The 23,253-nt window shown below is 45.4% G+C and overlaps 1 protein-coding gene across 1 annotated transcript in view; it reads right to left on the bottom strand.

Annotated features, from left to right (window-relative positions):
• brsk2b (BR serine/threonine kinase 2b) overlaps positions 1–23,253 on the bottom strand; it is a gene marked incomplete at its 3' end in the record, with an annotated part of 137,228 nt that overhangs the window by 54,111 nt on the left and 59,864 nt on the right. Inside the window, exon 2 of the mRNA XM_083759332.1 lies at positions 13,536–13,630. Coding sequence (XP_083615458.1) covers positions 13,536–13,630 — 95 coding nt within the window. The remainder of the gene's footprint in view (positions 1–13,535; positions 13,631–23,253) is intronic.

Genomic DNA, 23,253 nt, shown 5'->3' with positions numbered 1-23,253 from the left:
AAACACATAGACATCAAAGGGGGGCTGAAGCCCACCCCCTGCCCTTTTACCCGCGTCTGTAAAACAACTGCCCTTTCCAGACCCTGAATGCAACATTTACTGTGGATAACCCATTTTGACCTGAGATCAGATTTAAAAAATGTCTTCTACATCCTGACAGTTTTCTGAGAAAGCTATGTCAGTCGTTCTTCGATTTTTCAAAAATAGCAGACCTACAAGCGCTATGAGCTTGTAGATCTGCTATTTTTCAATAGCTAAAGCATAACATAATGCTAACACCAAAAGGGGTTCCCGCCACAAAATGGGTTAGAACAACTTTTTTAGTTTTTCAACCAAGGTCCATGTTTTAGGTTGTTATTAGAGAAAGTAAAAAGATGAGTGTTCATTCTTTTTCATTTGCTGCTTTCTTTTGTTTTAGTGATTTTAGCTATTTTTGACAGGGGGGCATTCGAACATGGGGCTAAATACGTCTTTATTTACAAAAACATATGGCACAAAAGATGACAGGATACTGAATGTGAATGTATTTTCACGGCCAATATGGGCGATTCTGAATTCCGATGATGTTGTGCATCCCTATAATGAATAATGAATAATGAATATACAGTATATATAATATAACTGTATTTTATCCCTTCAGAAAAACGTTGAGATGACCCGATGCTTTATTTGAGGTGAGTCAGATATAGGGGCTGCACGTGACTCAGGAACCACAACATGGACTAATGACCAATTCTAGAAGGAGCCACTTTCTGCCATGCACGCAATCTCATCAAGTGACACATGAATCACTGAGTTCACCTGCCACTTAATCCCACGAGACATGTTCCTTTGCTGTGTGTGTGTGTGTGTGTGTGTGTGTGTGTGTGTGTGTGTGTGTGTGTGTGTGTGTGTGCGTGTGTGTGTGTGTGTGTGTGTGTGTGTGTGTGTGTGTCTGACTCAGACACTCTGTCTGATGCACTCTCTAATTTCACTGGCAACGCAATTCTTCTGCACAACATTTATCCATATTCCAGTGAACATATGCCAGCTATGACTCTCAGAGTATAGGTAAAAGAGCACCAGAAAAAAAATATTTTAGTTTTAGTCATATAGTCTCTTGAACAGGTTTTCACTTAGTTTTAGTCACATTTTAGTCACCATCATCAGCATCCTGGACACAAGAGTTCACGCTCATTGGCAGTGATGTATGTTTTGGCAGCACATTTTGTCATTAGTCTCTTGAATAGTTTTCATTTAGTTTTATTCACATTTTAGTCACCTGGAATGTTTTAGTTAGTGTTAGTTTAGTTTTAGTCGACTACAATGCATTTTGGCGGGCCTTGATGTCGTCGTAATGACAATTGCTGAAAATAGCCGATCTACAAGCTCACGATGCGTCTCGCTGCGATGCGTTGTGTACTTGTAGATCGGCTATTTTCAGAATGCAACCAAGTGTAAAATGACTTCCTAACATTTCTATCTGTTGAGGAAATTGTCAATATATTTAGTGTTAGTTTTAGTCATCATAGCTTAGTTTTTAGTTAGTTTTCATGTAGTTTTCATCAGTGGAAAAAGGTAGTCGACGAACATTTTCCAATGCCTGTTCCTACAATAACATGGTATACAGGCATTGGTATAAAGTATCATTGTAAAACTAAAATGTTATAAATATATCTACATACATATACATACATACAAAAATAACCAATACTACAGCTGAGTTTACCTTATACACAATGCACACCACATCCCCTTGCATATAGCAGCCCCCCCCCTCCCCCATTATCTCAGGCCAAGATTACCTGATGGGTGATCTGTTACTGAGCTGCTGGGGCTTAAGTGTACTGACTGGTGTCAATAGTCTCCGTGCCTCCGTGGGTCCCCCCTCCCCTCCGTGGGTCCCCCCTCGCCTGCATGCCTTAAAGTCAGCAGCTCCATGCGTGGTAGCTTCTCTTAATGAATTATGTGGAGCAACTCGGGGGGCCGAAGAGCGCTGTATACGTTCAAATCCCTATTTAATTGAAACACGATACAGAGCGGAGAGGCCACAAAGGGTGATAAATTAGAACATCCGCTCGCTAATCAAACTGCCATCTGCTGCCTTAGAACAAGCTATATAGTATACCCTGGAGCAGAGGAGAGGAGAGGAGAGGAGAGGAGAGGAGAGGAGAGGAGAGGAGAGGAGAGGAGAGGAGAGGAGAGGAGAGGAGAGGAGAGGAGAGGAGAGGAGAGGAGAGGAGAGCTGGGCACTGCTGTGGAATCTAATCATGTTCAAACAGCAGGTGTGAAATCAGGAGCTTTTGTCGGTTGCTTCGTATGACTCGTCGGGAGAAAAGAAACGTCGATATGTTTTATGAAGCGACGACGAGGCTATGACGACAGTGTGACTGTAGCTAAAATGGAACCGTGTAGAGGAGAGGAGAGGAGAGGGGAGGGGAGGAGAGGGAGAGGGAGAGGGAGAGGGAGAGGGAGAGGGAGAGGGAGAGGGAGAGGAGAGGAGAGGAGAGGAGAGGAGAGGAGAGGAGAGGAGAGGAGAGGAGAGGAGAGGAGAGGAGAGGAGAGGAGAGGAGAGGAGAGGAGAGGAGAGGAGAGGAGAGGAGAGGAGAGGAGAGGAGAGGAGAGGAGAGGCTTCAGGCAGGGTTCATCTCATAAATGTATCCTCCCCTCTGGCCTCTGACGCCGCGTGGTAAATTATAAGCTATAGCTGGACGACCAGCTGCACAGACATATTTCATTCATGCAGACCTCTGGCAAAGGCCTGTGATATCACCAGCAGACACTCCGGGGGCACCCTGATGGGACTGCTTCAGACAGAATACATTAAAAACAATCATAAAAGGGGGGAGAGAGAGAGAGAGAGAGGGAGAGAGAGAGAGAGAGAGAGCGCGAGAGAGAGAGAGAGAGAGAGAGAGAGAGAGAGAGAGAGAGAGAGAGAGAGAGAGAGGGAGAGAGGCAAAGGAAGGATAGCGGTGTTGAGACATTGTCGGGATAATCAGATTAGGGCCAGTCATGAATCCTCAGAGGGGGCAGATGTGCTTTTTCTGACATGGGATTGCAATCCACAGTCTCTAATTTCAGGACCTCTCGTTCTGTGATACCTCTCTGGTCCTCTGGCGCTCAGGCACGCACGCACGCACACACACACGCACGCACTCACACACACACGCACGCACGCACGCACACACACACGCACGCACGCACACACACACACACGCACGCACGCCTACAACATGCAACATGGACAACTGGAAAGATTGTGACACAAACATTGGAGAGGCACATGAAGCAAATGGACATAAAAGGTGGGATAACCACACAGGACCAGTCAGTCATTGAACAGGTCGTGGGCAAATAGCAACACAATCAGCACAATGTTATCCATGTGGTGATGGAAGTTCTGTGGTAAACTACACGTATACCGTTAAGAGTTCATATACTTCTGTTCTGAACAAGAGATCACACACACACACACACACACACAGTCGCGCACGCGCCCACGTGCACACGCACACTTCATCACACTTGATAGGCCAGAGGCACTCAGCAGAATCGTCACAATTAAGTAAGTATTGACACCATTAACTCAGCCAGCCAGTCGTTGAGAGGAAATGACTGCAGTCAGCCGTGAGAAAGCTCAACAGCTCCGCACGCTGCTGCACTTCAACTGGAAACGCACGCACGCGCGCGCACGCACAACCACACACACACACACACACACACACACACACACACACACACACACACACACACACACACACACACACACACACACACACACACACACACACACACAACCCTTGCCCTTTCTCATTGTGTTACTTTCATGCCTCCCACACAAGAGTTCCCTCAAGACTCTGCTGATCGTTGATCCACACACACACACACACACACACACACACACGCACACACGAGTGGCGACTATGTGCCTATACTGTACCTGTGCGTCCATGTGCAGCTTTATACATTTGCAGGTGAAAACCTCACTCACATATACCACACGTGCATTATAGTATAGTATAGTGTTATTTCTCAACTCTGCTCATATACTGTACAACAACTTCCACACAGGGAGGGATACATACTGTATACGGCTGCATATTATACCACCACACAGGGAGGGATACATACTGTATACGGCTGCATATTATACCACCACACAGGGGGGGATACATACTGTATATGGCTGCATATTATACCACCACACAGGGGGGGATACATACTGTATACGGCTGCATATTATACCACCACACAGGGAGGGATACATACTGTATACGGCTGCATATTATACCACCACAAAGGGGGGGATACATACTGTATACGGCTGCATATTATACCCGCCGTGGCTGCACTGAATGGACGTGCAGTTTCACACAGTGTTGACTTCCTCGACTAAAACTAAATCACGTCCCATGTGAAGTAAGTGGTGCAACTCCGAGAAATGACAGAGTTACAGTTTGGGGGTCCCTCTACTGTACTGTACTGTACTGTACTGTACTGTACTGTACTGTCACTGTACTGTACTGGTACACCCGAAATCACCATACCGTATATTACCAAATAACAGCCCATGCTCAAATAACCGCCCAGCACCAAATAACGGCCCGGGTCCTTATAACAGCCCTGGGTCCGAATCGATTTTGCATATTAACGGCCCGGGCTACTATTTGGTAATATACGGTATATACAGTTAATAATATGTGCATGTGTGTTTGTGTGTGTTAGGTTGCGCACAGGTGGTGAAAAACAACCGTGCTGTTTTCGTGCTCAGACGCACCCACCCACACACATATAGCTCCGTATAAGGGAGTGGTTGCACCGCTCAAAAATGTTCGTCGACTACCTTTTCTTTCACCGACGAAAAATAAATGGAAACTCAATTAATGTGGTGATCCCCGACACGGAAAAACTTTTGAGAACCACACTGAGAAACCTCTTAGCTAAGATGAATCATCTGGTTTTCAAGGGGGTCTAGACAGCTTGTCGAGCATGACGTCTGCCTTCTCTCACCCGGTGCTCGGCTCCGATATGAGTGGGAGTGAAAGAACAAGTTGACGGGCAATTATGAGCACTAGATTTGCCCGTAAACCTCAAATTTAGCGGGCATATACAGTAATATACGGTAATATACAGGTGTGATGGTACAATTCGGGAGTTTACCGGAGTTTGTTGGAAAGTTTAGCGGGAGTTTCCTGTAATATACACCGTATTCCATGCTTTTTGCACAGTGTAACGATACAGTAACTGTATCGATTTCAACATTAGAAGTATATCGATATGTAAACGGTAACACATCTTTGTGTGTGTGTTTAGCAATTTTAACCCATAGGCCTTGAGAACGATTCTACAAAATGCCTTCTAAATGCTGACCGTTTTCTGAAAAAACCCTATGTTTCTATGTCAGTGGTTCTCAAACATTTTCATGTCAAGGACCCCCAAAAATATATGTAATTGGCCGCCGATCCCATCTGAACATATGTTGTTCCAGGGACCCCCCAGAAGCAAAGATTTGAGTAAAAAACGTTCGCTCTGTAAGAATATATATTCAAAGATACATACAGTACAGCAAGGTTTCCACCCAACAGAAGATATACGGTATACGCAAACACACACACACGTGCATGGGCGCACACATGCTCACGCATAAACACACACACACACACACACACACACACACACACGCACACACCACAAGACGCTTTACTGTATGTGGTGAAAAATAGCATGATATCATTTTAATGACATTCAAAGCGAACCACGGTGGCTGACGAGCACATGACGACCAGCTGGAGAGAGAGAAGCCAAGAGGACCTATGTATACAACTGAACCGACGGACGCCAGAAACCTCAAAAGCTCTACTGCGAGTCAAAAGGGACTGGGGTTAAAAAGCCCCTCTGGAAAAAAGAAAAAAGAATTAGAACAGAGAGAGGGAGGGAGGGAGAAAAAAAAGAACAACCGTGACATCAAACGAGAGAGAAACCCCATCGCAGATTTAAAAAAAAGAGAAGAAAACGGGAGGCGCCGTGAACAGAAGCAAAGCAGAACGGCAGGTTTTAAACATGCTCGTCTTATCGCCATGCGGTCTGTCCTGTGGATTTGTGCCATGGTGTGAAAGCAGCGGCACAGCCAAAAAGCTCAGCTCACACTAGCCCATTCTGACCTGAGATCAGATTCAAAAAATGTCTTCTATACATCCTGACAGTTTTCATTCTGACCTGAGATCAGATTCTAAAAATTTCTTCTATACATCCTGACACTTTTCTGAAAAAGCTATGTTTCTATGTCAGTCGTTCTCTCGATTTTTCTAAAATAGCAGACCTACAAGCTTGTAGCGCGCCACTCGGTGGCGCGCTATGAGCTTGTAGATCTGCTATTTTTCAATAGCTAAAGCACGACCTAATGCTAACACCAAAAGGGGTTCCCACCCAAAATGGGCTAGAGGAGGACGTTTGAATGAATCCCCCCCTCCCCCCCTTTCCAAAAAACTAAATCCAAGCACTCCCTGTTACCATGACAACAGGGTCACAGCATCTTCTGAAAAATAAGGAGGGAGAACCCCCCCTCCCTCCCAGACACATTCCATGTAACAGCTGTGTACCACCACAACACAATGGAGACATACTCTACTGTACTGTAGACACTGGAGGGAGAAACTAGGTTCATTTCAACCAGCGTGCCGTCGACAGTACTCCACACATGAGTAGGATATAAATATCTGATATATTAGTAGTATCTGAGGCTCACTGGTTTGGCCGTTTGCCGTCTGCCCTCCTGCTGGGCAGATTTAAGGAGCATTAAGGGATATTAACCCGTTTTGGACTGATGGTGATTAGAAAAAAAAAGGCTTCTATAAATCCTAATAGTTTTCTGAAAAACCCCATGTTTCTATGTCAGTGGTGCTCAACCTTTTTCATGTCAAGGACCCCCAGTTATATCTCTTATTGGACCACGGACCCACGGAAATGTTTGCTCTGAAATATATATATTCAAATATTTGCGCCACATTTTCACGACTTCTTGTAGATCTTAGTTTTTCAATAGCTAAAGTATAAAGTGATGCTTTAAAACACCAAAAGGGGGTTCCCGTTCAGAATGGATTAAGGGAGCTACAGCCTTTACTTCTCTTTTAGCCAGACGTCTTATAAATACTCCTCAAATGGAAACGGGTCTCTCCAGCCACACATAAACGGATGGATAAACGACGTACTATTCTACCTTATAAGCTTGAAATGATGACATTCTTCCTTTAATGGTTCCATGATAGCTTTCAAGCAAACATGGACGCCCGTTGTTGGACCATGTAAAGTCCCCGGAGACGAGTGATATTTGAACTATAGGGAATGGTGAACGCATAGGCCTATGCATTGTGAATGGTGAACGCATAGGCCTATGCATTGTGAATGGTGAACGCATAGGCCTATGCATTGTGAATGGTGAACGCATAGGCCTATGCATTGTGAATGGTGAACGCATAGGCCTATGCATTGTGAATGGTGAACGCATAGGCCTATGCATTGTGAATGGTGAACGCATAGGCCTATGCATTGTGAATGGTGAACGCATAGGCCTATGCATTGTGAATGGTGAACGCATAGGCCTATGCATTGTGCGTGCGTTGTGTATAAACCGGTGGCTGCGCAGTGCGCACACAGGTGGTCATTTTGTACACAAATGTATGTTGATATGAACAAGGACCCCCCCACATGGGAGGGGGGGGGGGGAAATGTAAAGAACCCATTAAAAATATTTATATAAAATCTACCCATTCATATTGAAGCCAGCCAGACATTAAGATACAAAGCGACACCCGACGTTTGTAGAAAAGATCTACAGAGCTACAATCCATGTTGAGCTGGATTGAACTGGATTCAACTGGAGTGTGTTTTGTTTAACAACACACTTGCAGTTACAGTTTGTTTGTGATTAGAGATGTCCCGATACTAGGTACATTTTAACAGCGATATATGATACGTATCACGATACATGGACGATATTGGTTCATTATGGCGACACGATACGATACGATGCAATGATTTTAAAATTGAATACAGTAACTCATGGTTTCCCAATTAATTTTCCTCAAGGGCCATATTTTGACTATAGAGCGGCGCAGTCCCTCCCCCTTTCAGAACAACGAACGGCCCAGGAAATGAAAACGCAATGCATTTCCCCATAGGCAGTTTTTATTTAATTTATTTAAAGACCTTTTAAGCGTCGTACGAAGCCAACTCTTGTCGTGACAAATCATGACAACACACACAATTTTTGTATTTTGGACCAAACAAATAATTACAAAGAAGAAAAACAACAAAAAAAGTGTTGTAACCTGCAGTTTTTGGCCCGAAATATTGTGTGTGTTGTCATGATTTGTCACGACAAGAGTTGGCTTCGTACGACGCTTAAAAGGTCTTTAAATAAATTAAATAAAAACTGCTTATGGGGACATGCATTGCGTTTTCATTTCCTGGGCCGTTCGTTGTTCTGAAAGGGGGAGGGACTGGTCCCAGATTTATATCTGGGACCCCCCCCCCCCCCCCCCCCAAACCCTGCAGTAACTATTTAAAATACATTGACATTATTTTAAACTAAGTAATTATTAAACCCCTCTTTTTCTTTTTCCTTCAAAGAAATTGCTAAATACCACGCACAAAAATGTAGTATTGATACAATTGATTATTTGCATAGCAAAACGATACGATAAATAGTCAATGTTGCCGTTTTCATTTCGATATACTTCGATTCTTGAAATTAAAATTGATTTTTCGATGCAGTTACTATATCGTTACACCCCTACCCGATACTGTATCGGTATCGGAAAAGTGTCGTATGGGCTCCTTTTTGGTCATATTATCGGGTCATATCGGTATCGGCAAATATGCCAGTCTAACCACCGATCCCACACAGGGGTAAGGAAGGGCTTGACACTACGGCAGCTAAATGTCGGGGCATGTGGAGTTTGCTTTGGAGTTAAATAAGTCTTTTATATATCGTCACCTTATTAAACTAATTGCCTAAGTCATTTTTTCAAGGTTTTCAGGAAACACAAAAAACTGTGCCAAATGTAGTACTGTATATATTATATTTCTTAATTATTTAAATTCCAAAAAATATGAAAAAATATGAATATTGACATATAAATAAAGGTGTATGTCAATCATGTAACATGTAAGGATAAAATGACTTAGGCCAATATCTGAACATGCCATTTTAACTTAGGCAATTATAAACCTTATTTAGGCCAAATTACTTCTGCAGTAAGTGACTTAGGCAAAATGTTTTTATTCCAATTATATTTAATAGACCATGGTTTAGGGTCAGCCACAGAGTGTTTAAAATGTCAGAGCACAAAGACATTTGACACTGAAGGGGAGTGAATGGGAGTGAATTTGGAGTGAATGGGAGTGAATTTGGAGTGAATGGGGCTGAATGGGAGGTACTGTTACTATGGGACTGAATGGGACACATAGTAGCATAGTAACAGACAGTACCCCCCATTCACTCCCATTCAGTCCCATTCACTCCCATATTATCAGTCCCATAGTAACAAAACCTCCCATTCACTCCCATGCACTCCCATAGTATCAGTCCAGGGCCGGTTCTAGGCATAAGCAATATAAGCGGTCGCTTGGGGCCACAACCACAAAACATACTAGTCTTTTTTATGTCCAATGTATTTGCATTTAAGTTCATAAAGTTAACATAAGATCATATAAATGTATTTGAAATTAAATAATAACGTTCATTTTCAGGATTCCAATTCAGATATAGCGAAACAATTATTCAGGATTACAATTAATTTTTTTTTGCAATAATTGCAGATCTACGAGCTCACAGTTTGAGCTGCAGTTTGAGCTGTAGATCAGCTATTGTTTTACTGGGGCTAATTCATGTGCGGTGCAGTGAATGCAAAGCTATTGCATTTAGTTTGGCGGTGTGGCTTTGCTCATGTGATATTACAGCCTGTACATTGTGAATTGAATCACATGATCATATTACAATCCATAAATCACATTATTATCACTGAATCACCCATAACAAAAATAGATACCACATATCATAGTAGAATCCATGAATCACATTATAATCACAGAATAAATCTCATTACAGAACTAAACAGGGAGGTTGACTGGGGGAGGGAATTTGAACGCTGACATCTTAACAACCACTGTGTCAGCTATATAGCATGTAGAGTGTGTCAGCTAGCATAGAGTGAACACAGAGTAGTGACTGCTTAAAGGGAGTGTGTGACTGGGTGTGTAGTGCTGCCAGAATTGGCCAAAAATAGTGTTTGAGTATTCCTTTTAAAACACCACATCAGTGAATCAGTATTTCTTCTCCTCAACGCCACGACTAAACTCAGGAAAGAGCAACAGGAAAAATGCAGAGAAAACTATTACTAATTTTCATACTATTGTTTCAGTTATTGATATTATTTGGGTTATGGTTGCATTATGGTTCCAGACACATTCATCAGACGATGGCAGTAAATGGGCTAACTGAACAAACGCTCAAAGGAAAAACAACGGAAGTACAAACAAAACGGTCATCCTGTCCTGAGACCTCTCCTCACCTGGTGGGTCCACTTTACGTGGAGTTCAATTGGAGCAGGACCATGGAGTCTGTGAGGACAGATTTAGGCTCTACTCTACTTGAGGGAGGACGTTATAAGCCACCAGACTGTATTTCACATCACAAGGTGAGTAAATTAGTTAAAATGAGATTTTAACTAAAAACAGGCTATGAAAATAACAGTAAGCCTGTAGCGATGTCTATATATTTCTTTTTTTTTCTAAATATTATTCTCTGGTATCGGTATTCGGTATCGGCTAACACAGAACATTGTGGTATCGGGATCAGATCGGGAACGGGAAAAAAAAGTGTATCGGGACATCCCTATTTGTGATGCCCCCCCTCCCCTCACCCCCCACCACACCGCTCTCATTAGGGTGAGAGGAACAACATCAGCAGAAAAGCAGTGGCTGCCACTCTGTAATCACAGACTAATGGTCTGTTCACCTGACTCTGCCAAATCAGAGTGCACACACACACACGCAGTCGCAGTCGCACACGCACACGCACACAGCTAATTACCCACAGACTGCGGTGCCCGAGAAAAAAAGGAGAGAATTAATGAGAGAATTAATGAGAGAATGAATTAAATAACAAGCTTTCTCATCAGAAAATAATAGCGACCGCTGCTCCACACTGACAACAACAACTGCTGAGAGCGAGACCTATAAAAGCATTAGGTATATACCCAGACTTTTACCGAACCTAACGCCACTCTCCTCCCACCTCAACCTGCCCCCCGACCTCATTCTGTCACCACTCCACAGAACCCTGAAGGCTCATACATACTCCAGTTCTTGGTGATAGGTTGAGAGTTGAGGCCGTCATACTCGCGGTGATGTCCTTAAGGATTGACCCCGCCTCCCTGTGGGTTACCCAACTTCTAGACCAATCAGTGAACGGGGGTGATAGCTCCAGAGTGAAAAGACTTGTCCGATAGTAAAAACAGAGAGATGGGTCTGTGTCCGTGGTGATAGCTGATCATCACCGCGACTGACGTAATGGTGTAGTTTTCCAACCCTTTAAAAACTACACGCGGTGATAAGCGATCACCAAAAACTGTAGTATGTATGAGCCTTTAAGTCTCTAAAAAACCTTCCTATCCCACATGTTATCCTCTCTCCTCTTCCCGTTGGCGGGGTTTGAGGCGAGTCTCCACCCTTTACTGTGAAGCGCTTAGGGGTATCAAGATAAAGTGCTATTATATGAATGTAATCCATTATATTATCATCGTCTTCATTTCTTTCTCTCCCTCTAAACCGATCCATGCAACCTCCTCCCTTCTCTCCACCACATTGCATCCGTCTTTGCCCATCACCGCCCCCTCTCTCCTCCAAGCTGACGCGACTGCTTGGTTTATATGTGAAAGCCTCAGAGCTGAGAGAGTCTTAAGGTTCTTTATTATTTGTCTCCCGAGGAAGAAATTTGTCTTAGACAAAGGGCCCGCATGCAAGCGTAGCCCTTATGTCCATGTCGCCGCAGTGCAGCGCCAAATACATCTTTCTTGCATCATAGAAAAAGAAAAAGAAAACAGGGAGGGAGAGAGAAAAAGAATGCGACCGCCCTCGAAAAGAAAGAGTAAGTAAGAGCGGTCAAAAGAAAGTGGTGGAAAAGTGACCGATCGAGTGACCTCTCCCACTTGCATTCACTCTTCGTCCGCTGAGTTAAAGCCCTCTGCCTCCAACTAACCCAGGGGTGGTGCAACTTTGACGATGGCCAATATATTTCCACACTCACTCCAGAGGGCCACAGTGCATATTACTGTCGTAGCAAAAAATAGCCGATCTACATGCTCAAAACGTGTCGCAATGTGACACGTCTTGAGCTTGTAGATCAGCTATTTTTGCTATATTTGAATTGGAAACCTGAAAATTATTTTGCTATTTTTGATTTGGAATCGTGGAAAATTGTATTGAATTTCAAATGCATTTAGTTATAGTTATAGTTAACTTTATAAACTGTTAACATAACTACATTGGACACAAAAATACAATAACATGTTAATACTATAGTCATGAAGTAATTAAAGCGGGTTTTGGAATTGTAAACAGCTGAAATTACACTATATCAGTGTTCTGATATTAACATGAAGGCCGCATTAAGTGAAGGTGGGGGCCGCATGTGGCCCCCCGGGCCGCCAGTTGCCCACCCCTGAACTAACCCAAAAAAAGTACTGGTCCACCTTCTCCACGTCCCTCTCTTCTGAAGCTTTCATCACCTATACTTTGATGATAGTAGATCAGGTCGATGACATTAGCAGGCCTTCCCACGAACTAATCGACTAACTCATCTATATTGTCAGTCGTGTAAAGTAACTAATTACCACTTAAATTGCCCAGGGTTATTTAATCCATTACATTATAGCGCCCATTCAATTTATAAACACGGACCCCTTTTTCCGGACAGACCGGATGTTGCAGCTGACAATAGCCACACCACTCTAGAGTCGATCGACAACAACGGGAGGTAAGACTAAATCTATCGCGACGAGCGACTGGACCACGGAGGGCCGTCTAAACACAGGATATTTTTTCATAATTAGACGGGATGATTTAGATCGCGAGTTATTAATGTTTTCATCAGCTAAACAGGGGAGGGAGTTTTTCGATGACGTCTCACTCTTAAACGCAACATCGAGGATTGGCGCTCCTATAGGCTGTGGAGCCGTGCGATCCGTTCTCATATCAATAAACTTCGTCCTGGGCGTCGGGCGTTACTAATAGAAAGGACAAATAACTTCGTTCCGGGGCGTTGGGAGTGGTAAGGGGTGTAACGATATAGTAACTGCATCGAAAAATCTATTTTTATTTCAAGAATCGAAGTATATAAAAATTAAAACAGCAACATTAGACTATGTATCATATCGTATTGCAATGCAATCAATATACATTTTTAACTGCGAGAGTATACACATGTGTGTACACACATGTGTGTACACACATGTGTGTACACACATGTGTGCACACACACACACACACACTCTTACCTTCATAAGAACTGACTCGCTGAGTTTTTCTCTGTTGACGATCTTTATGGCAACTTTCTGGCACGTGACACAATGGATTCCGAGCTTCACAAGACCTGAAAAAAACACAAACAAACACAGCGTGTAAATATCAAATGCATTGTGCCATTTTCAGTTACCAAAGCTTGTGCAATACAGCAGAGGTTAGATGACTACTGAACAAGAAAAAATATTAAAAATAATCAAAATAACTCATGAATCCTATATAACGACATTCACAACTTCATTTCCACGTCCTCCCCCTTGGGGGGCAAAATCTCTTTGATCAGAGGCAGACTTGCAGAGCGGCTATACGTTTGCTTAGAATCCGCAGAGCGGGTTACAGGAGTGGCAACCTTTACAGGGCTATCAGACACGTCAATATAAATGTCAACACCATGCACAAACATGGAAAAAAAAGGCTAACAAAAGCAATAGCTTTATCTTATTACCGTACGCACAACGCCTCCTATCTAATACGGTATCTCTATCAAAGCCATGCCCTTAAGACACCAGGGAGCAGACGTAGCTTTGTAGCAAAGGCTCCGCAGACAGACGTGCAGGAGAATGCCACCGCGCATATGCAACCGCTTCATTATACAGTACGTGCACGCCGCCGCTCGCCGCGTACCTATTTCGGCAGATGTGTGTGCGTACGTACAGTACACCTGTGATTTCCCCTCGGGTTCAGCGGAAGGCAGAAAACCGGCAGATTCGCGTGCATGCACGTCTCAGGAGCTGGCTTTAAGCCACTACGGCTGCCAAGGGGCTCCTTTTATGTGTGTCCCGTTAGAGCCCAAATGGCATCTCGGGCGACATTCACGATGTGACATTGATCTTGGCCTGTCGCTGAAGCACAGGGACCGCGTCCCTCCTCCCCCCCCCCCCCCCCCCCAATAGAGGCTGGAAGGAAGGAACACTCCTGCATTTTGGTCATGAAAATGTCATATTGATGTTATTATTGCTAGGTATGTTTTTTGTTTTGCCTCGTGTATATGAGTGGGGGGTTGAATCACTGCAGAATTACCTCTACACAGCCTCCGGCACAGACACAAAGCACAAGGGGGGGTGTGTGTGTGTGTGTGTGTGTGTGTGTGTGTGTGTGTGTGTGTGTGTGTGTGTGTGTTTGTGTGCGAGAGAGAGAGAGAGAGAGAGAGAGATAGAGAGAGAGAGAGAGAGAGAGAGAGAGATTCTCATGTGTTTGGCGGACGATGCCAGTTTGGTGCCGCTAAAGGAATAATCCAATATCCAATAATAATACAAATAAAACACAAATAAACAATTAAGCAAAATCAGGAAACAAAAACATTTATCTATACGGGGGCCATTATTGTAGCAGAACTATTTAAACATGAGTTGCTTACTTGCTTTTCACATTCACCCAACCAAGGCTTATACTGCTATCTCCAGTAATGGGTTTTATTGTCTCCACCAGGCCGAAGGCATGTGGGGAGAGTATGTTTTGCACTCCGTCCGTCCGCGTGTGTGTCCGTGTGTGTGCCCGTGAACAGCTAATCTCGGCCACCGTTAACCCGGTCGATGCCATATTTTGCACACACACTCCCTGGATGCCAACCATGAACCTCTGCCCCAAACTTTCCAGAGCGGCCTGTTATAGCGCCACCAGGAGGCCGCTTTGTGCAAAACAAGTTTTTCAATGCCATATTTTGCACACACACTCCCTGGATGCCAACCATGAACCTCTGCCCCAAACTTTCCAGAACGGCCTGTTATAGCGCCACCAGGAGGCCGCTTTGTGCAAAACACGTTTTTGCACAGTACACCTACAGATTTTGTCCAAACATCACGCAAATTGGTACACAGTCTCTCTAGAGCCATTCAACGAAACGGGTCTTTCAGATTTATCAGACTCCATCCTGATTGGTTAACATTGGCTTCCAAAGTTCACAGGAGTGCTCAGTTTCAAACAAAATGCTGCAAATCATGAACACATCGCGTGATTTCCGTGAAATTGTGCACCCACATTCCCACTAGGCCGAGGACGAAATGCCACATGAACAATTTCAACTCAGCCTCAAGGTGGCGCTATAACTGGCCGAAAAGTGTTTTTAACTCTAACTGCACGGATCTGTGGATAACCTGGTGGAGACCTGTGCCCGGAAGGGCACTTTTTCTAGTTTGAACTGTTCTGCATTTGTCAAAATGTATGTATGTATGTGTATGTATGTTTGAAAGGGTCATGGAACGCCTTCTGTTGACACAACCAACAAACCAGCAAATAGTTTGTTAAGATTAATGTCAATCTTAGCATGTGACGTAACCGCACAGAGGGTCGACCTGACATGTGACGTAACCGCAGAGGGTCGACCTGACATGTGACGTGACCACACAGAGGGTCGACCTGACATGTGACGTGACCACACAGAGGGTCGACCTGACATGTGACGTGACCACACAGAGGGTCGACCTGACATGTGACGTGACCACACAGAGGGTCGACCTGACATGTGACGTGACCACACAGAGGGTCGACCTGACATGTGACGTAACCACACAGAGGGTCGACCTGACATGTGACGTAACCGCACAGAGGGTCGACCTGACATGTGACGTAACCACACAGAGGGTCGACCTGACATGTGACGTAACCGCACAGAGGGTCGACCTGACATGTGACGTGACCACACAGAGGGTCGACCTGACATGTGACGTAACCGCACAGAGGGTCGACCTGACATGTGACGTGACCACACAGAGGGTCGACCTGACATGTGACGTAACCACACAGAGGGTCGACCTGACATGTGACGTAACCGCACAGAGGGTCGACCTGACATGTGACGTGACCACACAGAGGGTCGACCTGACATGTGACGTAACCGCAGAGGGTCGACCTGACATGTGACGTGACCACACAGGGGGTCGACCTGACATGTGACGTAACCACACAGAGGGTCGACCTGACATGTGACGTGACCGCACAGAGGGTCGACCTGACATGTGACGTGACCGCACAGAGGGTCGACCTGACATGTGACGTAACCACACAGAGGGTCGACCTGACATGTGACGTAACCGCACAGAGGGTCGACCTGACATGTGACGTGACCACACAGAGGGTCGACCTGACATGTGACGTAACCGCAGAGGGTCGACCTGACATGTGACGTGACCACACAGGGGGTCGACCTGACATGCGAAACTATAATGAGCACGACCACAAGCGCTCACACAAACACACAAACAGAGACTTAACCGATGGCTTCTACAAACTGCATCAGCAGGTCAGCACCATCCATCTCTCCTCTCTCCCTCCCTCTGTCCGTTTCTCTCTCCGACTGTACTCGGATCACTATTTTTTACCCATTTAGGCCTGACGTCGAAATATAGATAAAAAGAAGTCTTCTGAAATAATATAAAAATAGCAGACCTACAAGCTCGTAGCGCGCCACTCAGTGGCACGCTATGAGCTTGTAGATCTGCTATTTTTCAATAGCTAAAGTATAACATAATGCTTAGTTAAAACACCAAAAGGGGTTCCCGCCCAGAATGGGTTTCAATCAATGCCCTACGAGGCTACGACATCATCATAACTAAACTGTCACACAAAAAGTAGCTTTAAGTAAATTAAAACCAACTCAAGTACATTTTTTATTCCAGACTTTTACTCGTAACAGAATCATTCTACATTTGAGTATTGATACTTTTACTTAAGTAAAATTAGAATCACACACACACACACACACACACACACACACACACACACACACACACACACACACACACACACACACACACACACACACACACACACACACACAGGTCTGTCTCCCTGCCTAAACGTTGACAATCAGAGCTCCAACACTTTATGCACAATTTATGATGTCATTAGGTGACACCTTTTGGAGTTTAACGAGTCATTTGTTGGGCTCATGGATCTATTGTGTGAGATATGATGACATCCACATAATTATGTTTTACATGAATGCAGGAGTCAGAGCGGATATGAATCATTAATGTGCACACGTACAGTACTGTACACATGCCTGTAAATCCTGGACCAGTGAATCTGTTGGAGCAGCAAAGAGGATTTTATCTCATCTGGTCTTGTCACTCTGCTGCACGCTAGAGATTATATTATGTTATAAATACAGTAGCGTAATATAAATTCTATTTCAGGGTGGAAAGAAAATGTAATACCTCAACCTCGACAATTCCAAGTGCTTGTCAGGGTGGGGGGGGGGGGTCCCCACACCAGTTCAAATATATGATTACCGGTAGTTTTAGCAATATTAAAACGAACTAAAACTATTAAGCAATATTACACGAGAGGGTGTGGGTTAACGTGATTATTGCCACGACAGTGATGCGGTCAGGAACGAAGGACGTAGTCGACTTACGCGAGCATCACTGAAGTGGCAATAATCACGTTAAACCCGCACCCTCGAGTGTAATATTGCAATTATACAACAGTTACCCTTACGACTAAGAAAATCGCTGAAAAAAAATAATATTTTTAATGACGGATGTAGTCACTACCACCACAAATGTCCCAAGAAACTAGCTAGGCTAGCCACCGAGTTTGCTGCGCTCTGGGGGAACAGAGCAGCTGAGTTCTTTGTTTTGATTAGGTGGTGAATGGTGCTGGTTTTTTAACCCACGTCTGTTTCAACCAATCAGATTGCTTCCTCGAAACGACCTGTGGTATAATTTGGGAACGACTCAAATCGATCCCAATATATACATGATTCCTGAATGTGTTGCACGTTACTTCAGTGTTTCATTAATCATTATGCAGTGATAGAGGTTCTATAATAATGTGTGGTGTGCAGGATTGCATTCCAACCCAACACTACAACCCAGCGTATCTCACCCAGCCCGACACCACCAACAGCACGAGTATACGCAGGAGCTCTGCAAGCACAGTTGTGGCGACAGTTCAAGAACTGTGACTGGATGTCTGGAGGCGTGTCACTTCCATTTATTGGCTCAGAGAGACGCTGTGGTTGGCAGAGACAAAATCATTTCAATCACGCCATGCTTGCCGAGCCCCCCCCCCCCCCCCCCCCCCAGCTTCGAGCGGGCTACATTCTTTGACCAGTCACTTGACAGAGGCCGGGGGTTTGTTGTGGTCAGCCCCCATGCCGAGTCTTCCCGACCGCGGGCACACACGCAGTGTATAGACATACTGCAGGGTGTTACAGGCAGAGGTAAAGAGAGAGAGAGAGAGAGAGAGAGAGAGAGAATAGATCAAAGAAAGATGGAGTGCCAAGAACAGAATCTGTACAAGCTCTACTGATGCTCGAGCTTCTACTGTAGATGTATGTTACAGTGTACCGTTGTACAATGGAACATAAATCGGGCTTAACCCATTTAGACCTGAGGGCGATTCTACAAATGTCTTCTAAATCCCGACAGTTTTCTGACAAACCTCATGTTTCTATGTCAGTGGTTCTCAAACTATTTCATGTCAAGGACCCCCAAAAATATATGTAATTGGCCACCGACCCCCCCCCCCCCCCCCCCCCCCTCTGAAAATACGTTGTTCCAGGGACCCCCCCACAAGCAAAGATTTGAGTTTAAAAACTATTGGCTCTGAAAGAATACATATTCAAAGATTTGTGGCACATTTCCACGATTTTTCAAAAATAGCAGAACTACAAGCTCGTAGCGCGGCACTTGGTGCCGCCCTATGAGCTTGTAATGTAGATCTGCTATTTCTCAATAGCTGAAGTCTAACATAATAATGATCAAAACACCAACAGAATGGGCTAAACTATAGTGCAAAAGCTGAAAGAAGAAAATAAACCATGACCAGCGAGAGATCAAAACAGAGATCATAAAAAGAGATGCTAAAGCAAAAAGAGTGTGGAAAGAGTATAGTAGCTAGCCTGTCATCCACCAGTTGACCGATCCATCTATCTGTGGAGCTCGGCAGGGATCTAATGGAGTTTCCCAGGCATCAGGAGACCATCTGGGTCCTGTCACTGGGCTGACTGATGGGCCCAGCACCTCTCACATTTTACATCAGACCTGCCAGCTATACCAAATCTGAACACTGTCCCATTTACATCTTATTACAGAGACAGACACGCATGCACGCACGCATGCACGCACGCACGCACGCACGCACATGTGCACACGCACCAGGAGACAGAGAGGAGTGAGTGAGGGCAGAAGTGATAAACGGGAACTTTCCAAACTTTCAATCATTCTGTCTCCGCAGGAATGCATCTCGACATAGGACACAGATTGATGCAAACACACACACACACACACACACACACACACACACACACACACACACACACACACACACACTACCATGAACGCACGCACTGGGATGAGATGAAAAATGTACCGACACAGATTTCACTGTACATACTGGTAAATAAAATGGTAAATGGTGCATTTATATATAGCGCCCTTCATCATCCAAGGCGCTTTACATAGATTGCGCATTAACATTCACCACATTCACACACACATTCATACATATACACCGATGGCGGCGGAAACTATGAAAAGCGCCAATTAACCTGCACATCGGGAGCAATTAGGGGTTCAGTGTCTTTGCTCAAGGACACTTCGACGCTAACTCTGGGGGAGCCCGGCCACTCTATACCACCGCCGCATACCACAGGCATATAGATAACTTGAGGGCTGCATTGAATAGACCTGCACATATACCCTTAAATGCTCACACACGCCACATACATACCATAATATATATATCCCACTACGTATGTTCATATCAGCCACAACAGGTGTCGCCCCGCCTGCCCCAACATCACTCTAATTGCCACTCATGTCGCCGTCAGTCACTCACACTGGTACCCTTGTTATGTTTCGTCCAATGAGAGGCAAGGAGCGAGTGGGTCGTTTGGGGGGGGGAGGGGGGAGACACCTGCTGCTACCGCAACATGGATTAAGAGCCCGTGTCAGTTCGGTGATGAGGCTGAGGGGTATGTACAGTATAAGCACCCACCCCACCCCATCCCATCCCCCGCAGGGTCTTTCCTCATTGTCATGGACGTCCATGGGGGCTAATGAGCCTCAAATAGATTGAAATGGACCTCGAAACATTGATTACACGCTGAGTGAATGGAGCCTTGTGGCGTGGCGTGTTTCCAGGTCACCTCTCTGAAGCATGTGGGACGTGGAAACGGTCAAGGTGAACAGCCAGACGGGACGCCGGGCTGGTTTTCGGGTGTTGGGGAGAGAAAACCCACACTCTGACTTAGTATAGTGAATGAAACAAAGAACGGTACAAATCTGCACCGTTGACTTATTAATTTAACCCATTTTGACCTGAGATCAGAGTCTATAAATGTCTTCTAAATCCCGACAGTTTTCTGAAAATTCTAAATCCTGACAGTTTTCTGAAAAAGCTGTGTTTCTATGTCAGTCGTTCTTCGATTTTTCAAAAATAGCCGACCTACAAGCTCGTAGCGCGGCACTTGGTGCTGCGCTACGAGCTTGTATACGTCTGCTATACAAGGCCACCACTACATACTGTGTAGGGTAGTATTCGATACTTGAATATTAATACCACAACTCTACACATGGTGATACTGCTACACAACTGCTAATACAGTACTTAAGTTGAATACTATTCACGAGTGAGGGGAGGACGGAGAGGGGGATCAGCCGGAGAATCGGAGCACCATGGGCGTTATTGCAGTCGCCGCACTGTTGTGACGAAAAGAGAGTTGAGCCAGAAGGCAAAGCTCTCTGCTATCTCGCTCTCTCACCTATGGTCATGAAGTGTGGGTCATGACCGAAAGAAGATAAGGTCGCGAATACAAGCGGCCGAAATTAGTTTTCTCATTTCGGCCGCTTGTGACGGGTGGCTGGCATCTATCTTAGAGATAGGGTGAGAAGTTTAGTCACGCGGGAGAGAGACTCGGAGTAGAGCCGCTGCTCCTTTGCCTGGAAAGGAGCCAGCTTAGGTGGTTCGGGCATCTGGTTAGGATGCCTCTCGGGCGTCTCCCTATAGGGAGGTCCTCGAGGCACGTCCCACTGGGATGAGACCCCCAGGGGGCAGACCAAGGATCACGTCCCACTGGGAGGAGACCCCGGGGCAGACCAAGGACCACGTCCCACTGGGAGGAGACCCCGGGGCAGACCAAGGACCACGTCCCACTGGGAGGAGACCCGGGGCAGACCAAGGACCACGTCCCACTGGGAGGAGACCCCGGGAAAGACCAAGGACCACGTCCCACTGGGAGGAGACCCCGGGGCAGACCAAGGACCACGTCCCACTGGGAGGAGACCCCGGGGCAGACCAAGGACCACGTCCCACTGGGAGGAGACCCCGGGGCAGACCAAGGACCACGTCCCACTGGGAGGAGACCCCGGGGCAGACCAAGGACCACGTCCCACTGGGAGGAGACCCCGGGGCAGACCAAGGACCACGTCCCACTGGGAGGAGACCCCGGGGCAGACCAAGGACCACGTCCCACTGGGAGGAGACCCCGGGGGGCAGACCAAGGACCACGTCCCACTAGGAGGAGACCCCGGGGCAGACCAAGGACCACGTCCCACTGGGAGGAGACCCCGGGGCAGACCAAGGACCACGTCCCACTGGGAGGAGACCCCGGGGGGCAGACCAAGGCGCAGATGGAGGGATTACATCGACTCACTGGCCTTGGAACGTCTCGGGATCCCCCAGGAGGAGGAAGTCACTAATGTTGCTCTGGAGAGGGAAGTCTGGAACACTTTGGTGGAGCTGTTGCCCCCTGCGACCCGACTACGGATAAGCGGTTGAAGATGGATGGATGAATACTATTGTACACGATTCTACACTATACTGCTAATACTTGAATACTATACTCTAAACAACTGTTCAATAAAGGCGCTATATGAATGCACCATTTACTGCTATGATACTTGAATACTATACTCTACATTACCCTACTATTAATAGCGTCTGCATCAAACAGTGGAGGATGGTCGGCCAATCAGAGGAGGCGGTGAAGAGAGAAGAGAGGATATAAGACATTTTTACCCGGCAACATAAACAGCGACTCCATACTATGTAAATGCCATCGTCTCATCGTGGTGTTCACACAATATAATCGTCTAATCTCGCCGGTTTGTTTTCATCGCAAATGTTTTAATTTGCTTTTGAAGCGCATGCAGATCATATAATGACGTTCCTATCCCTCCGACGGAAAAGCCACGGCACGCGTTGAGGCGGGAAGGAGGCTAATGTGTGTCAAGGTTATAGGGTCCCCCCCTCCCCCCGTCCTCTCCCCCCTCCTCCCTCCCCCTCCTCCCCCCTCGCTCCATCCTCCTCTCTCCTTCCCACTGGTGTAAGGTATAACTAAATACATTTACTGAGAGTAACTGTACTCGAGTACAATTTTGAGGTATTTGTTACTTTACTGGAGTATTATGTCAAATTTGCTGTACTTTTACTTCTACTATACCACTACATTTCAGAGGCAAATTGTGTACTTTTACTCGCACTACAAGTACTTATTTGACAACTTTACTTACTAGTCACTTTGGAGATTTCGATTTCGATTAGAATATACACACGTTGAACACTATATTGGCCATTTGAAAATAGCTCACACATATTGAGCTTGTAGATCGGCTATTTTCAAAAGAACGTGTGAAATGTGACATTCTGCAATATAAGTATACTTTAAGTACATTTTAATCGATACTTTTGTACTTTTACTCAAGTACATTTTGAATTCCAGACTTTTACTTGTAACAGAGTATTTAC

This window comes from Protomyctophum parallelum, assembly GCF_964188405.1.
Source record: "Protomyctophum parallelum genome assembly, chromosome: 2".
Classification (NCBI taxonomy): Eukaryota; Metazoa; Chordata; class Actinopteri; order Myctophiformes; family Myctophidae; genus Protomyctophum; species Protomyctophum parallelum.
Note: the sequence above shows the minus strand (reverse complement) of the source record. Positions and strands in the feature narration are given on the sequence as shown.